This window comes from Salvia miltiorrhiza, unplaced genomic scaffold (assembly GCF_028751815.1).
Source record: "Salvia miltiorrhiza cultivar Shanhuang (shh) unplaced genomic scaffold, IMPLAD_Smil_shh fragScaff_scaffold_141_1, whole genome shotgun sequence".
In the NCBI taxonomy this organism is placed as follows: Eukaryota; Viridiplantae; Streptophyta; class Magnoliopsida; order Lamiales; family Lamiaceae; genus Salvia; species Salvia miltiorrhiza.
Window position 1 is genome coordinate 330,539 of NW_026651417.1, and position 17,053 is coordinate 347,591.

A 17,053-nucleotide genomic window follows, 5' to 3' on the forward strand; every position below is an offset into this window, starting at 1 on the left:
ATCATACGAGAAATCGTAAGCAGAGGAGATGTGCTAGTTGAGTAGATTAACACTTTGGAGAACTTAGCTGATCCTTTCACGAAGAGCTTACCGCAAAAGGCCTACGAGAAGCATGCTCGAGGGATGGGGCTGCGGTTGATGCCACCCACTTAGAGAAAAACTTTCAGTATAAGTGGGAGAAGAAGTAAAGATTGAAGTGGATGTTGTAATAGCTAGTATTTAGACACATTGTATACTAAAAGTTTTGCTTTAGTATAAGTGGGAGATTGTTGGATTTGTATACTGAAAGCAAGAACGTTTTATGCTTGTATACAATGATTCCTATTTTCACTATTTAATCTCCTATCTGATTGGGTTCATGATTGCATATGTATGTTCTTGATCTCTATATAAGTAGCTTATATGGTGTGTTGTAGATCACAGAAGACCATATAATTGGATTAACCTTAAGAGGTATAATATGATCACAACCGAAATAACTCTAGGACAAGTTATTGGTTTAGGTTGCGGTATAAATGGAAGTATTTTGTCCTGACTACTTATCTATACTGGTACGTAATACGTATTGATAGGACCACAGTGAGATATATTCTTCTATCTGACCTAAGTGAAGAATTAGAGATCTCGGTGACTTATAAGATCTTAATACTAATAAGATGTCAGATATATATGTTGATTTGTCTATCACTTTGACTTACTATGAGCGAGAGTTATATAGTAACTTGAGTACTCAGTATCTTGGGTGATAGCAGTTAATATATGATATCTGATTATCTGTATTGGTACTCGTATCCGTATAGGATAATGACATCCCCTTAAGGAGCTCAATAATGTTTATTGCACTAAACCCTGCAGGTTGATTAAGTTCAGGTGCAATAATAAGGTTTGAGTGGTACTGCTTAAGGATTACGAAGAGATTGATTAATTTAGGCTGTCAGAGCTCTAATTAATTGATGGATGTCGGATATTTTAAATACGAGGATTTAATAAGTCTAAATACAAGTCCCGACTCATCACCGGTAATAAAGGGGTAAGTCAATATTGGTTCTCTAGTTGAATGAACTAATATTTATAAATTAATTATGGTCCTAGCCCAGAAATAAGCAGAGGACGCCCCACACACCCTAATCTGCGCCCCACACGTATTTAATTTATTTAAATACAGCTGTCAGCTCTCAGAAAATACACACTGATAATTAATTAGGGTTTGAGAACTGAGGGAGGTGCAGGTAACGTGGGATACTCTCTGGCTTGGGTTTTCTCACAGTTCGTTGTCCATCCAACGGTGAGACTAGAGCGGGATACAGTCCAGAAGATCAGAACTGGAGTTGTTCGATACAATCATCAATCACCTGTGCATCCGATTCACAAGTAAGTAAATCCTAACACCTGTGTGCAGCTGTTAAATTCATAGGAGCATGTTAGGATTAATCGTTGTATGATGAATTAATAATAATCCAAGAAACGATCATCGGGCAAGTGGAACGTTAATTCAATTTAATATTCCTTCAATTGGTATCAGAGCCCAGGATTAATTTCTTGGCTCTATTATTAATTTATGTACGATTAATAATGTGCGTTTGTTTAACTGCTGTTGTTCTTCGTGGTTCGTTGATGAAGGAATATTAAACTGAATTAACGTTCCGCTTTGCCGGATGATCGTTTCTTGGTTATTATTAATTTATCATACAACGATTAATCCTAACATGCTCCTATGAATTTAACAGCTGCACGTTGGAGTTCAGAAATACCTGAAGAATTCAGAAGAATTCGCAGATTCGTATCTGAACAGACCAGTCAGCTTCAAGCCTTCATTTGAAGCCTCAAACGTCCTCAAATCGTATTTTGCCCAGAAATACGACTTCTTCATCCTCGAGAGAGCTTTCCGTGGCCGCCTGATTAGTCTGAATCGGAATTCTGTGGAGGAAGTTATGGCCGTTTTACGGAGACTGCCAGAACTTGGTTTCCTGCGAAAATCTGACTCCAGCTCAGATCTTCTGAACTGTATCCCGCTCAGCTTTCACCGTTGGATGGACAACTATCTATGAAAGTCCCAAGAGAGAATGCTCCACACGTTTTCCTGCGCCTCCCACAGCTCTCAAAACCCTAATTTTATCAGTCTATTTTCCTGAGAGCTGACAGCTGTATTTAATAGAATTAAATACGTGTGGGACGCTTGGAATCTGTAATAGGCGTTCCTTCTCTCCTTCTAGGGCTAGGAGACTTTGGGCCAGTCCAGGGACCAGATACAAGGAATAAAGATGGGCCTCAAATAAATTAATTTATCTATGGTCAGCCCAGACCATAATTAATTTATAAATATCAGTTCATTCCACTAGAGAACCGATACTGACTTACCCCTTTATTGCCGGTGATGAGTCGGGGGCTTGTATTTAGACTTATTAAATCTCCGTATTTAAAATATCCGACATCCATTAATTAATTAGAGCTCTGACAGCTTAAATAATATTAATCTCTTTATAAATCCTTAAGCAGTACCACTCAAACTTTATTATTACGCCTGAACTTAATCAACCTGCAGGGTTTAGCGCAATAAACCTTATTGAGCTCCTTAAGGGGATGTCATTATCCTATACCGGATACGGGTACTAATACAGATAATCAAATATCATATATTAACCGCTATCACCCAAGATACAGAGTACTCGAGTTAGTATATAACTTTCACGCATAGTAAGTCAAAGTGATATACGAATTAACATATATATCTGAATACTTATTAGTATTAAGATCTTATGAGTCACCGAGATCTTGATTCTTCACTTATGTCAGATAGAAGAATACATCTCACTGTTGGTCCTATCAATACGTAATGACGTACCAGTATAGATAAGTAGTCAAGACAAACTACTTCCATCTATACTGCAGCCTAAACCAATAACTTGTCCTAGAGTTATTTCGGCTGTGATCATATTATATCTCTTAAGGTTATTATAATTATACGATCTTCTGTGATACACCATATAACCGTATAATCTACTTATATAGAGATAAAGAACATACATATGCAATCATGAACACAATCAGATTGGAGATTAGATAGTGAACTTAGGAAACATTGTATACAAGCATAAAACGTTCTTGCTTTCAGTATACAAATCCAACAATCTCCCACTTATACTAAAGCAAACTTTTAGTATACAATGCGTCTATTTACCAATCACCTAACACTTCTCCCACTTATACTTAAAGTTTCCTAAGTGGGTGGCATCAATCTGGCATCAATCGCATTCTCATCTTTCAATGACCATTTGCGATAAGCCTTTTGTGAAAAGATCAGTAGGTTTCTCCAATATGTGAGAATTTATTCTTTGAGCACATAACCTGGATTTAGAATAATCGTATAACTTGGTACTTACTCTCCATGTGTTTGACCCCTTGTGGTTCTTGGATTCCTTAGAGTTTGCAACTGCACTTGAGGTACCACGAAGGTGATGCTCTCACGCAAACTAGGAATCACTCTTAGACCCTGGAGGTAGTGGTCAAACCAAAAGGTTTTACCTCCCAAGGAAAACACATAGCTCGAGGTAATTATTCTTTGTTCCGGTCAGCCTGGAAATCCAAAATCGTATAATCCAAAAAGGAACTAAACTGTCTAACTGGTAAACTATCTTATTCTCTAGTCATGGACTTGAGAATATAATTTACCACAGTTCAATGTCCTTAACTAGGACTATACTGATATCTTACAACCATGCTAACTGCATAGCAAATATAAGATTTCGTACATAGTAATCCATACATGAAGCTATCTACTGTGGAAACGTAGGATACTGCCTTCATTTCCTCAACCTCAACAGGCATCTTAAGACATAGTCTTTCGATAAAGGAACGCCATATCTAAAAGGTAGCAATCCTTTCTTGGCGGTATTCATACTAAAACGAGCATTCACAGTATCAATGTAAGACACTCGAGATAAGCCCAACATCCTTTTCTAGTGATCCCTTATAACCTTGATCACAGAGACGTATACTGTACCTCCTTAGTCTTTCATCTGAGACTGTTCGGATAACCATTACTTTATGTCTTGACAATAGCTCCATATTGTCGCCAATTAGGAGAATATTATCTAAATAAAATGCAAGATTAAACCACATCACCGATGACACGAGAGCGATTGACACGAGATGCTTCTCTCCCTCCCTCACGTAACCTTCAGGTTGTTGCACATGGCTGTCCTTACCTTTTTCAAGGTAATATATATGACATCCATTTGCAAGACCTCGATGGTTTAAGTGAACTGCTATGGGTAAAATGATCCGAATGTTCTGAGCATGGCACTGGCGAAAATATCATCATAACCTATACCCTCACACTGGGCATAACCTTTCGCCACCAGTCTAGCTTTAAAAACTACGACCTTGCTCATTCGGACTTATCATTCTCTTGTATACTCACTTGCAACCTATGGCTTTACGGCATTCTGGTAGCAAGATTTTCTTAGTATACAACCATATTCTTAATGGATTGCTCCATTGAGGCGTGCCAGGAATCTACATTCTCGTCTTCCACTAATTCCAAGTAGATATCTGGGTCGATTCTCTTATATTCACTACCAGAGACTGAATCCAAAGATTCTCCCAAGAATATAAATCAATCGGGTTGTCACACAGCCCTCCCACTACAATGGATCTGTGGTGGCACATGTGTGTCAACAGTGCGTGCAGTGTCTTGTGGTACAAAACTCTTGCACACTTGGCTTGGGTGATGGAATCGCCTGTCTAATGTTTTCAATTTCTTGAAGCACACTATCTGACTTGGATTAGTGATTACTCTCATAGTCCACTTCTAAGAATCGTGTGTCATTGCTAATAACCACCTTCTGATTCTTTAGGACTAATTGCAAAGATACATTACTCATCATCGAACATATTTTTCCAAGAGTGACCTATTTCTTCTCTCCACCACACCATCTTATATAGGGATTACACAGTGTAGTAAAACTGGATTGGAATCCCAAACATTGACAATGAATCAGAAAATATCATTCCTAACACATTATTGGCCCTTTATCCCCTTTGCCATGAATGACCCGGTCTCCATCTTTTCCTCTATACAGGATTCGCAGGTTCCAAATGGTACAACCTGGATTAAATCCAATGTACTATTTAGACACGAGCCTTTGGATCCTGTTAAGATAGATGTGACCTAATCTAGGGTATCAATATATGTGTAAGATCCTCATGAGAGATTAGCCTTAACTTTTCTCTTTCTTTTGTTCGATGATGTAAATGCAATATAAAGGTATTTTGTAGACAAATTATAGTATGAAGAGAGATGTTCAAAATACCAGAATAGATAACTTTGTCATTTCTTATGATAGAAACACCACTATCAAAAATGACATAAGATCCATCTATTCAAAATTTTGGAACATGATAAGGAACTCTCAAAAACTAAACTATGTCTTTAGAACTTAAAGACAAGGCTTCAATTGCAACAACTGCGACTCTAGTCACGTTGCCTATGAAGACAATCATCTCATCACTTCTCAGCTTCCTTGTCAGCTTAAAAGGCCATGCAATGTGTAACAATCATTATCAGTTTCTCTCGTTATCCACTACTCACAACTGAGTAGAAAATGAGCTGATATGTCTCAGTTACTATAGCAAGTGAAGCACCTTAACCCTTTGCCTTGAGTATTGAATGAAAAAATCTTCAATACAATCTTATCACACCACTACTCCCACTATTTCCCTTGTCTTTCTTGCCCCTTGGACCCTTCTTCTTCCCGTCATTCGACGAAGAAGATGGCTCTCCTTTGGCAATAACAAGTGCTTGCACATCTCTTTCCCACAACTTCCTTAGCCGTAACTAGAGCATTCAACAACTCAAAAAGAGTTGAGGCGGAAGTTCTTAATTAAAAGACTTGGGAAGAGAGTTCAGGATAATATCGACTTTTGCCTCACCGTTGATACTCCCACTGAGCAAGTCAAGTCCGTCAAGAATTGCATGACATGCTCGTGCACTGAGCTGTGCTCACTCATAAAAATAACAAGATTACTCTCATCAAATTTAAATGAGCAGCTCAGTCTGACTCTCCGAACACTTTCTTGAGATTCAGCATGATGCTAATAGCATCGTCCATGCCCTGATGTTGGAACTACAAGGTTTGTGATATTATACTCATAATATAGCATATAGCCACATTATTCGTCTTATGCCACCATTTATGTAATTCCTTTTTCTCATCAGTTGACTATTGTTCGGACCATAAGAACGTGGAGTAGTAAGCAACACAAAAAAATGTGTTTAGTTTGTGATAAAGATAAAAATCCAAAACTGCGTTTCCATTTTATATATGTGGACCGGTTAAAAGACTTTGTGCAAGAATAAATAAACAATAAGAGACATAGACATATCTGAAAGTAACGAACATAAAACACATAATTCGTAACAATAATATTGTAACCTTTTGATAAAACAACATTAATGAAACCTCCAACTGCCCAAGGAATCTCACGGGTAAGCCACGATCGTGTGGACGTTTACACATGAACCCCTCAACCAGACTATTTACCTAGTCGTTTAATTTCCATCCATGTCAACTTAACCTTTTGACAAAGGAAATTAATAGTTGGACCTTAACTAGACCATATCATATTCAAGAAGGGACTCCGATGGGGAGTTGTACATTGTACTTGAAATGATATCTAAGCTGATATGCTCTTTTGCCGAGAATTATGGAAGTTTCACCGGAAAAACACAGTAATAACGTAATAGATAAGGAAAACTCCGATCTATTTGATTTATACGCGGAAGACTGAAATTGAACGTAACAAACAGAAAAGAACAGATAAAGATGGATTGCCTCAAAACCCCTGAATCTAAACCACGAAATGATCTAGGCGAATAATTCCCTAGACCCCAACGTGCATTTGACGCAAGAACTCGAAGACGCTGAATGACACACGGCGAGGGATGAAGAAACTCGTCGATTCGTCGATAGGTGAATCCTTGTTTATCAAGAAGAATTCGAAACTTGAGAGAGAATTAAACTCACTGTTATATTTTATCAAAAATTGTCTAACTTTTCAAACACATAACAACCCTATTTATAGGGAACGGGAAACCCTACGTAACAAGGAAATAAACAGAAATTAAAGAAATAACGGAACTTGTTCAACAAGTCAAAAGAAACCCCAGCGAGGACTCCTCTGAAAAACGCATTGGAAACGAGTCTGCTCTGGCAAGGCCAGAGGAATCAAGTCTTCTCTGGCGGGTTTCTCTGCTCGGGCAGACTCCACTTGAGTTCTCTGCTCGGGCAGACTCCACTTGAGTTCTCTGCTCTGGCAGACTCAACGTGAGTTCTCTGCTCGGGCAGATTCCACTTGAGTTCTCTGCTCGGGCAGACTCCACTTGAGTTCTCTGCTCGGGCAGACTCAACGTGAGTTCTCTGCCCAGTCGCTTCTTCCCGGGGGTAACGATTCCGCTGCTCTGGCAAGGCCAGAGGAATCGAGACTTCTCTGGTGGTTCAACTCGGTAAGCAATAAGGTTTACCACCTTTGAACTCTGATCCGTCGGTCCTTCTCCAATTGGCCTTTTCAGCTCCTGCCTCCAGATTTCCTCCACCAATGTCATTAAATTGGCCTTGAACGTCCTGGCCCTAGCTCTCGTCACTGGACCAACGGGCACGTGCACCGGATCTTCACTCTGTGTAGCCTCTGAAATTCGGCTTTGCTCCGCATCCTGACCTCTACTCTGAACTGCATCATTCCCCCTCTCTTGAAAAGGATTTGTCCTCAAATCCACAGCGTCGCCTACATCAAAGGGACTTAAGTCAGTAACATTGAATGTAGCGCTCACATTATACTCACCGGGTAAATCTAGTTTGTAGGCATTATCATTGATCCGTTCCAATACTTGGAATGGACCATCGCCCCGAGGGAGTAACTTGGAGCGCCTCTGCTCTGGAAATCTTTCCTTGCGCATGTGCAGCCAAACCCAATCACCGGGTTCAAATACTACTTTGCGACGACCCCGATTAGCTTGCTCAGCATACTGCCGCGTGCGGCGCTCAATGTTGGCTCTGGCACGTTCATGGATCTTCTTCACGAAGTCTGCTCTGTTCTGGCCATCCATGTTAACCTGCTCAATCTCGGGTAACGGAGTCAAATCCAAAGGTGTCAAAGGGTTAAATCCATACGCGATTTCAAATGGAGAAAACTTAGTGGCAGAATGAACAGCACGGTTATAAGCGAATTCCACATGAGGAAGACACTCTTCCCACGACTTAATGTTCTTTTTAATAATAGCTCGAAGTAAGGTAGACAAAGTCCTATTCACTACTTCTGTTTGACCATCAGTTTGTGGATGACAAGTAGTAGAAAACAAAAGTTTAGTACCCAACTTGCACCACAAAGTCTTCCAAAAATAGCTCAAAAACTTCGAATCCCGATCAGAAACAATAGTTCTAGGCATGCCATGTAATCTAACAATCTCTCTAAAGAAAAGATCAGCCACATGAGATGCATCATCAGATTTATGACAAGGAATAAAATGTGCCATCTTAGAAAATCTGTCAACAACTACAAAGATGGAGTCACGACCACGCTTAGTCCTAGGCAAACCTAACACAAAATCCATAGAAATATCAATCCAAGGTGCGTGAGGAATAGGCAATGGTGTATACAAACCATGGGAACTCACCCTAGACTTAGCTTGTTTACATGTAACACATCGACCACAAATTCTCTCAACATCACGTTTCATATGAGGCCAAAAGAAATGTTCATGCAGAACAGCCAAAGTCTTAGCAATGCCAAAGTGTCCCATCAAACCCCCACCATGAGACTCAAGCAATAACAATTCTCGTAAAGAACATTGCGGCACGCATAACTTATTCCTCCTAAAAAGAAAATCATCATGCCTAAAATACTCTCCACTAGAAGCTCGCTCACATGCTATATAAATCTCACCAAAATCAGCATCACTCGCATACAAACTCTTGAGGCACTCAAAGCCAAGTAACTTAGCATCTAAGGTAGAAATCAAGGCATACCTTCGAGAAAGTGCATCAGCCACAACATTCTCCTTACCTTGCTTGTATTTGATGACGTAGGGAAACGTCTCAATGAACTCCATCCACCTCGCGTGTCGCTTGTTCAACTTGTGTTGGCCTTTCAAGTGTTTCAACGACTCATGGTCCGTGTGAATGACAAACTCGTTGGGCCACAAGTAGTGCTGCCATGTTTGCAAAGCTCTCACCAATGCATACAACTCCTTATCATACGTTGGATAACTCAACGTTGCCCCATTTAACTTCTCGCTGAAATACGCAATGGGTCGTCTCTCTTGCATCAACACTGCACCAATACCAACACCAGAAGCATCACATTCAATCTCAAAAGATTTGGAGAAATTTGGAAGAGATAATACCGGGGCATGGGTCAATTTGTATTTTAACTGCTGAAATGCATCCTCTTGCGCTTTGTCCCATTTAAATTCCACATTCTTCTTGATGACTTCTGTCAGAGGTGCGGCAATACTGCTGAAGTGAGGCACGAATCGCCTATAGAAGCTAGCAAGACCATGAAAGCTTCGAACTGCTGCAATGTTCCTCGGTGTTGGCCACTCTTGGATTGCTCGGATCTTCTCCTCATCAACCTGTACACCTTGTGCACTAACAACAAAACCAAGGAACACAAGCTTGTCCGTAGCAAAAATGCACTTTTTAAGGTTAGCAAACAACTTCTCCTTTCGAAGTACGTTCATAACAGACCGCAAATGATCAACATGCTCATCAAAATGCTGGCTATAAATGAGGATATCATCAAAGTAAACAACTACAAATCTGCCAATGAAAGCACGCAAAACATGATTCATAAGACGCATGAAAGTACTAGGCGCATTAGTCAAACCAAAAGGCATAACCAACCACTCATACAAACCAAGTTTTGTCTTAAAAGCAGTTTTCCATTCATCACCTTCCTTAATCCTAATCTGATGATATCCACTACGCAAATCGATCTTAGAAAAGACACAAGAACCATGTAACTCATCGAGCATATCATCTAAACGAGGAATGGGATGGCGATATTTTACCGTGATGTTATTGATAGCTCGGCAATCACAGCACATCCTCCACGACGAGTCCTTCTTTGGTACAAGGAGAACTGGTACCGCACAAGGGCTCAGGCTTTCCCTCACATGCCCTTTGGCCAACAACTCACCAATCTGCCTCTCCAACTCCTTCGTCTCCTCCGGGTTGGTGCGGTAGGCTGGTCTGTTTGGCAAAGTAGCACCGGGCACAAAGTCAATCTGATGCTCAATCCCGCGAAGTGGTGGTAAACCGGTAGGTGTATCGTTGGGGAAAACATCAACAAACTCCTGCAACACACCACGAATAGAAGGGGGTAGAGAAGAGAGATCGTTAGACATAAGCAAAGTCTCCTGATAACGCAACAGCAAGATCGGCTTCTCCTCCTGAACACACCACTTCAAATCACTAGCCGTAGCAAGAAAGGACTTATGGTTCAGCCCCTGCTCCTTCTTCTCCACAGGCTGCTCCTTGGACTTTAGGTTGTCCGCCTCCCGTTGCAATTGCACTTGATCCTCATAAACTTGGGTAGGAGTAAGAGGAACAAGCGACACCTTCTTCTGCTTGTATGTAAATGAATATTTGTTGGTGTAACCATCATGAATTGCACGGCGATCAAATTGCCACGGGCGCCCCAACAGGATGTGGCTCGCTTGCATAGGGATCACATCACACACCACCGCATCCTCATACGTCCCAATGCGAAAAGGGACCTTCACTTGCTTGGTCACTCTGATAATGCCAGTCTCATTTAGCCACTGTAAACGATACGGCTTGGGATGCTTCTCCGAGGTTAGCCCCAATCTCTCAACCAGGGCTCTACTAGCCACATTCGTGCAACTCCCGCCATCGATGATCACACTACATACCTTGTCTTGAACAAGACATCTCGTGTGGAAAAGATTCTCCCTCTGCTCACGTTCCGGGGGTGGAGTTTGGACACTCAAGGCTCGCCGAGCTACAAAAAGTTGTCCATTGGGCGCAAAAATCTCCTCACATTCCTCCTCATCAGCGGTATCATCGACATCCTCCAATTTCGGCATATCAGGGTCGGTGTCATCCCCATCCGTCACAACTTCGCCGTCATCGCGCATTATCATGAGTCTCCTGTTCGGACAGTCACTCATAATATGCCCGAACCCTTGGCACTTAAAACACTTCTTATCGCGATTTCGACCATCGACAACGGTCGGACTACCCTGATTCGCTGCACCGGAGCCCTCTGGTCGGGACCGAACAAATTGCTTTTTCTCCTCGCGCGGCGGGGCTTCCTTCTGCCAGGGGATCCCTCTGGACGAAGAACCGCTGGCAACGGGTTGCGACGACCTCCACTTGCCCTGAGTCTGGCGCTGGTTGCTGCTGTTGTTGCCCCTCCGCTTGAGTTGAGTCTCTATCTTGATGGCCATGTGGACCATGTCCTCCAACTCAACGTAGTGCTGCAACTCCACCTTATCACGAATATCCCAATGCAGCCCAGCCAAGAATCTGGCCATGGTCGCCTCTCGCTCCTCCTCCACATTGGCTCTAATCATGGCAACCTCCATCTCCTTATAATACTCATCCACACTCCGACTGCCCTGCCTCAAGGTCTGCAACTTGTTAAAAAGCTCACGGTAGTAATGAGTTGGCACAAAACGTTTCCGCATCACAGCCTTCATCTCCTGCCAAGATTGAATAGATGGCTCATTGTTTCTTCTCCTACTCGTTACCAGTTGATCCCACCAAACAAGTGCATAATCTGAGAACTCAACCGCTGCCAACTTCACCTTCTTGAGCTCTGAATAGGAGTGGCAATCGAACATAAGCTCCATCTTTCTCTCCCAATCAAGATACAATTCGGGATCATTCTTCCCTTGGAAAGGAGGAATGTTCATCTTGATGTTGCCCAGATTATTGTCCTGCCACGCTCTTCCATCGTCGTCCTCATCCTCAAATTCGGTATCCTCAACATGCTCCTCATACTGACGGTGGAATCGGCCGCCTCCACCACCACGGCCTCCTCGCCCGCGTCAGCCTCCTCGTGTGAAAGTGGGTGCACACGAATGAGACTGTTCCAGCAAGTCGATCTTGTCATACACGCCCTCGAGTTCGGAATGTAGCATCCTGCCAAACTCGGAGCGAAGAGCCTCCATCACTAGTTTGAACTGAGGATCCATAACAGGGCTATCACTCAAGTCTATACCCTGTTCAGCTGGTTTAGACATAACAACACGGACAGAAAACAAGAAACATTAGTGAAACAACAAAAACAACGTAAGGACCTCACCACCTTACCAACACTCGTGTATCACTCAAGATGAAAACACTCAGCGCTCGTGTATCCACTCAATTCAAGGCTTTTACCCTCTACTAATCTCACCACTCTTGCCTTTTTCCGCTCAAATTCTCTGTCAAAGAAACAAATTCCTCAATCTACCACGGGAAATCACCAACCAACGGCACAACGAGATCAACAAGCGCACTCGACGAGAGCACTCGATGTCACGCCTCACAAGAACCACAGCAAAATACACAGATAAGATAGGACTCGACAAAGAAAAGAGAGACGCCTAAACGCAGACTGGAACCCAAAATCAGTGCTACGCAGAAACATACAAATACCACAACGAGCGATTAAACCCAAAGAATGAAGTAAAACACAACGGGGTAAACACAAATTGAAGATGTACTGCTTTCTGCTTGTTTCATTTTTTTTTTGTTTTCGACAGATCGTGTTGATTGTGCTCTGTTTTTTTTTTTTTTTGCTGTTTTTTTTTTGTTTTTTTTTTGGTAAATATATAGATAGCGTAACCCTTACGAAACCCGAAAACTGATACCAGATGATATGCTCTTTTGCCGAGAATTATGGAAGTTTCACCGGAAAAACACAGTAATAACGTAATAGATAAGGAAAACTCCGATCTATTTGATTTATACGCGGAAGACTGAAATTGAACGTAACAAACAGAAAAAAACAGATAAAGATGGATTGCCTCAAAACCCCTGAATCTAAACCACGAAATGATCTAGGCGAATAATTCCCTAGACCCCAACGTGCATTTGACGCAAGAACTCGGAGACGCTGAATGACACACGGCGAGGGATGAAGAAACTCGTCGATTCGTCGATAGGTGAATCCTTGTTTATCAAGAAGAATTCGAAACTTGAGAGAGAATTAAACTCACTGTTATATTTTATCAAAAATTGTCTAACTTTTCAAACACATAACAACCCTATTTATAGGGAACGGGAAACCCTACGTAACAAGGAAATAAAGAGAAATTAAAGAAATAACGGAACTTGTTCAACAAGTCAAAAGAAACCCCAGTGAGGACTCCTCTGAAAAACGCATTGGAAACGAGTCTGCTCTGGCAAGGCCAGAGGAATCAAGTCTTCTCTGGCGGGTTTCTCTGCTCGGGCAGACTCCACTTGAGTTCTCTGCTCGGGCAGACTCCACTTGAGTTCTCTGCTCTGGCAGACTCAATGTGAGTTCTCTGCTCGGGCAGATTCCACTTGAGTTCTCTGCTCGGGCAGACTCCACTTGAGTTCTCTGCTCGGGCAGACTCAACGTGAGTTCTCTGCCCAGTCGCTTCTTCCCGGGGGTAACGATTCCGCTGCTCTGGCAAGGCCAGAGGAATCGAGACTTCTCTGGTGGTTCAACTCGGTAAGCAATAAGGTTTACCACCTTTGAACTCTGATCCGTCGGTCCTTCTCCAATTGGCCTTTTCAGCTCCTGCCTCCAGATTTCCTCCACCAATGTCATTAAATTGGCCTTGAACGTCCTGGCCCTAGCTCTCGTCACTGGACCAACGGGCACGTGCACCGGATCTTCACTCTGTGCAGCCTCTGAAATTCGGCTTTGCTCCACATCCTGACCTCTACTCTGAACTGCATCATAAGCAGCGACCACAATTTAACCTCGACAGTTAAATTCTCGAAATTAGCATACTCACGAGGACCATACCGCTTTCAATTTAACCTCTCGGTTATCTTATTTAAAGTTCATCCTCTAAAGTACTTATGAAAATCATGCGAGTAAGCCACGATCGTGTGGACGTTTACTCACATCCTCAATCACTTTGTCTTGAGGCCGCATGTGGAGGTCTATATAAAATTAAGAATAAAAATTTTTAAACAATTACCACAAACTAACTTTGAAATTAAATTCTCGAATCTTGACATACACACGAGGACCATGTCGCATTCAATTTAATTTCTTAGTTATCTTGTTTAATTCCATTTTCTAAAGTACTTGTGAAAAATTATACGAGTAAGCCACGATCGTGTGGACGTTTACCGCATAACTCCCACTACTTCAATGGATTTAGAAATCTCAACTCAACAAACTTGTGAAATCGAATGTGAAGTAAGCCACGATCGTGTGGACGTTTACTCACATCTCAATCACTTTGTCTTGAGATCGTTTGTGGTGGTCTAAATAATTTTTAATCATCTATAAAATTATTAATACAGCTTAGTCTTTTTACATTCAAAAGGTTTGAACATGCTCAACACATAATCCTAAACATGCTCATCTAGAACGCAACATGTAAAACATGCTTACAGAATTCTAAAACATGTTTAAGAAAACGATAAACCTAATATCATGCTTGTCTAAGCGCAGTTAATAAAGCATATTAACAAGCAGAGACGAACAAAAGCAGGTAAAGAGCATAAGGGATTAACACCACGGCATGCAAAGAACAATAAAAAAATAAAATTCTCCGTGACCCATTCGTGGAATCCCAACATCTATTCTATTACATTTAAAACAGAAAAGAAAGCCCAAAAACGAAAACTTGGCCCAAAACTTCAAAACAGGCCCGTCTTTGGAAAAAAGGGTTTGGGCCCCCTAGGATTGAGAAACAATCGCAGCTAGGGTTTGGAACCCTAGCTGCCGCCGCCTCCTCCCAAAGCAGCTGCCCCCACGCTCGGCAGCAGCCCGGCACCAGCCTCCAGCGTGAGCAGCCGCCCGGTCGGCAGCGCTCGGCGCCACAGCAGCAGCAGCAGCAGCCCTCGGTGCACGGCGACAGCAGCGGCAGCAGGCCCCTCGGCGTGGACAACAGCAGCGGCAGTGCGCCGCCCGCTGGGCGCGCACAGCCCCTGCCGGCTGCAGCCTTCTTCCTCGCCCGACCCGCACAGTAGCAGCTCGCCTCGCCTCGCCTCGCCTGCAGCGCACGTCCAGGACCGAGAGCAGCAGCGGCCGCGCGGCGCCTGCCTGGGCGCGCTGCGCACGGCGTGCTTGCACCCGCTCGCGCGCTGCCCAACGGCGCCCGCAGCCCCTCGTGCCCGGTCCCGTGCGTCTCCTCCTTACTCCGTTCATCGTTGTTGATTCGTCGTCGTCCTCGTCTCGTTCTAAATTTTACAGATTTACAACGGAAAAACAAATACAATTTGAAAACCTAATCTAACCACGGATTTTCTCGTGGTGAAAAACGATTACAACGTCAAACGACGTATCCCACGAATCAACGAACCACGAAGAACAACAGCAGTAAAAACAACGCACATTATTAATCGTACATAAATTAATAATAGAGCCAAGAAAATAATCCTGGGCTCTGATACCAATTGAAGGAATATTAAACTGAATTAACGTTCCGCTTTCCCGGATGATCGTTTCTTGGTTATTATTAATTTATCATACAACGATTAATCCTAACATGCTCCTATGAATTTAACAACTGCACGTTGGAGTTCAGAAATACCTGAAGAATTCAGAAGAATTCGCAGATTCGTATCTGAACAGACCAGTCAGCTTCAAGCCTTCGTTTGAAGCCTCAAACGTCCTCAAATCGTATTTTGCCCAGAAATACGACTTCTTCAACTTCGCGAGAGCTTTCCGTGGCCGCCTGATTCGTCTGCATCGGAGTTCTGTGGAGGAAGTTATGGCCGTTTTACGGAGACTGCCAGAACTTGGTTTCCTGCGAAAATCTGACTCCAGCTCAGATCTTCTGAACTGTATCCCGCTCAGCTTTCACCGTTGGATGGACAACGATCTATGAAAGTCCCAAGAGAGAATGCTCCACACGTTTTCCTGCGCCTCCCACAGCTCTCAAAACCCTAATTTTATCAGTCTATTTTCCTGAGAGCTGACAACTGTATTTAATAGAATTAAATACGTGTGGGACGCTTGGAATCTGTAATAGGCGTTGCTTCTCTCCTTCTAGGGCTAGGAGACTTTGGGCCAGTCCAGGGACCAGATACAAGGAATAAAGATGGGCCTCAAATAAATTAATTTATCTATGGTCAGCCCAGACCATAATTAATTTATAAATATCAGTTCATTCCACTAGAGAACCGATACTGACTTACCCCTTTATTGCCGGTGATGAGTCGGGGGCTTGTATTTAGACTTATTAAATCTCCGTATTTAAAATATCCGACATCCATTAATTAATTAGAGCTCTGACAGCTTAAATAATATTAATCTCTTTATAAATCCTTAAGCAGTACCACTCAAACTTTATTATTACGCCTGAACTTAATCAACCTGCAGGGTTTAGCGCAATAAACCTTATTGAGCTCCTTAAGGGGATGTCATTATCCTATACCGGATACGGGTACTAATACAGATAATCAAATATCATATATTAACCGCTATCACCCAAGATACAGAGTACTCGAGTTAGTATATAACTTTCACCCATAGTAAGTCAAAGTGATATACGAATTAACATATATATCTGAATACTTATTAGTATTAAGATCTTATGAGTCACCGAGATCTTGATTCTTCACTTATGTCAGATAGAAGAATACATCTCACTGTTGGTCCTATCAATACGTAATGACGTACCAGTATAGATAAGTAGTCAAGACAAACTACTTCCATCTATACTGCAGCCTAAACCAATAACTTGTCCTAGAGTTATTTCGGCTGTGATCATATTATATCTCTTAAGGTTATTCCAATTATACGATCTTCTGTGATACACCGTATAACCGTATAATCTACTTATATAGAGATAAAGAACATACATATGCAATCATGAACACAATCAGATAGGAGA

At 42.2% G+C, this 17,053-nt stretch overlaps 1 protein-coding gene across 1 annotated transcript; it reads right to left on the minus strand.

Moving 5' to 3' along the window:
* Positions 1-6,771: 6,771 nt before the first annotated feature.
* Positions 6,772-11,839, minus strand: LOC131002495 (uncharacterized; the record flags this gene model as incomplete). Its single annotated transcript, XM_057928976.1, has 6 exons — positions 6,772-6,785; positions 7,405-7,962; positions 8,116-8,891; positions 9,024-9,655; positions 10,103-10,351; positions 10,670-11,839. Coding segments are annotated over 6 exons (3,399 nt in total), but the record flags the coding sequence as incomplete, so codon positions are not given.
* Between the last annotated feature and the right edge of the window lie 5,214 nt (positions 11,840-17,053).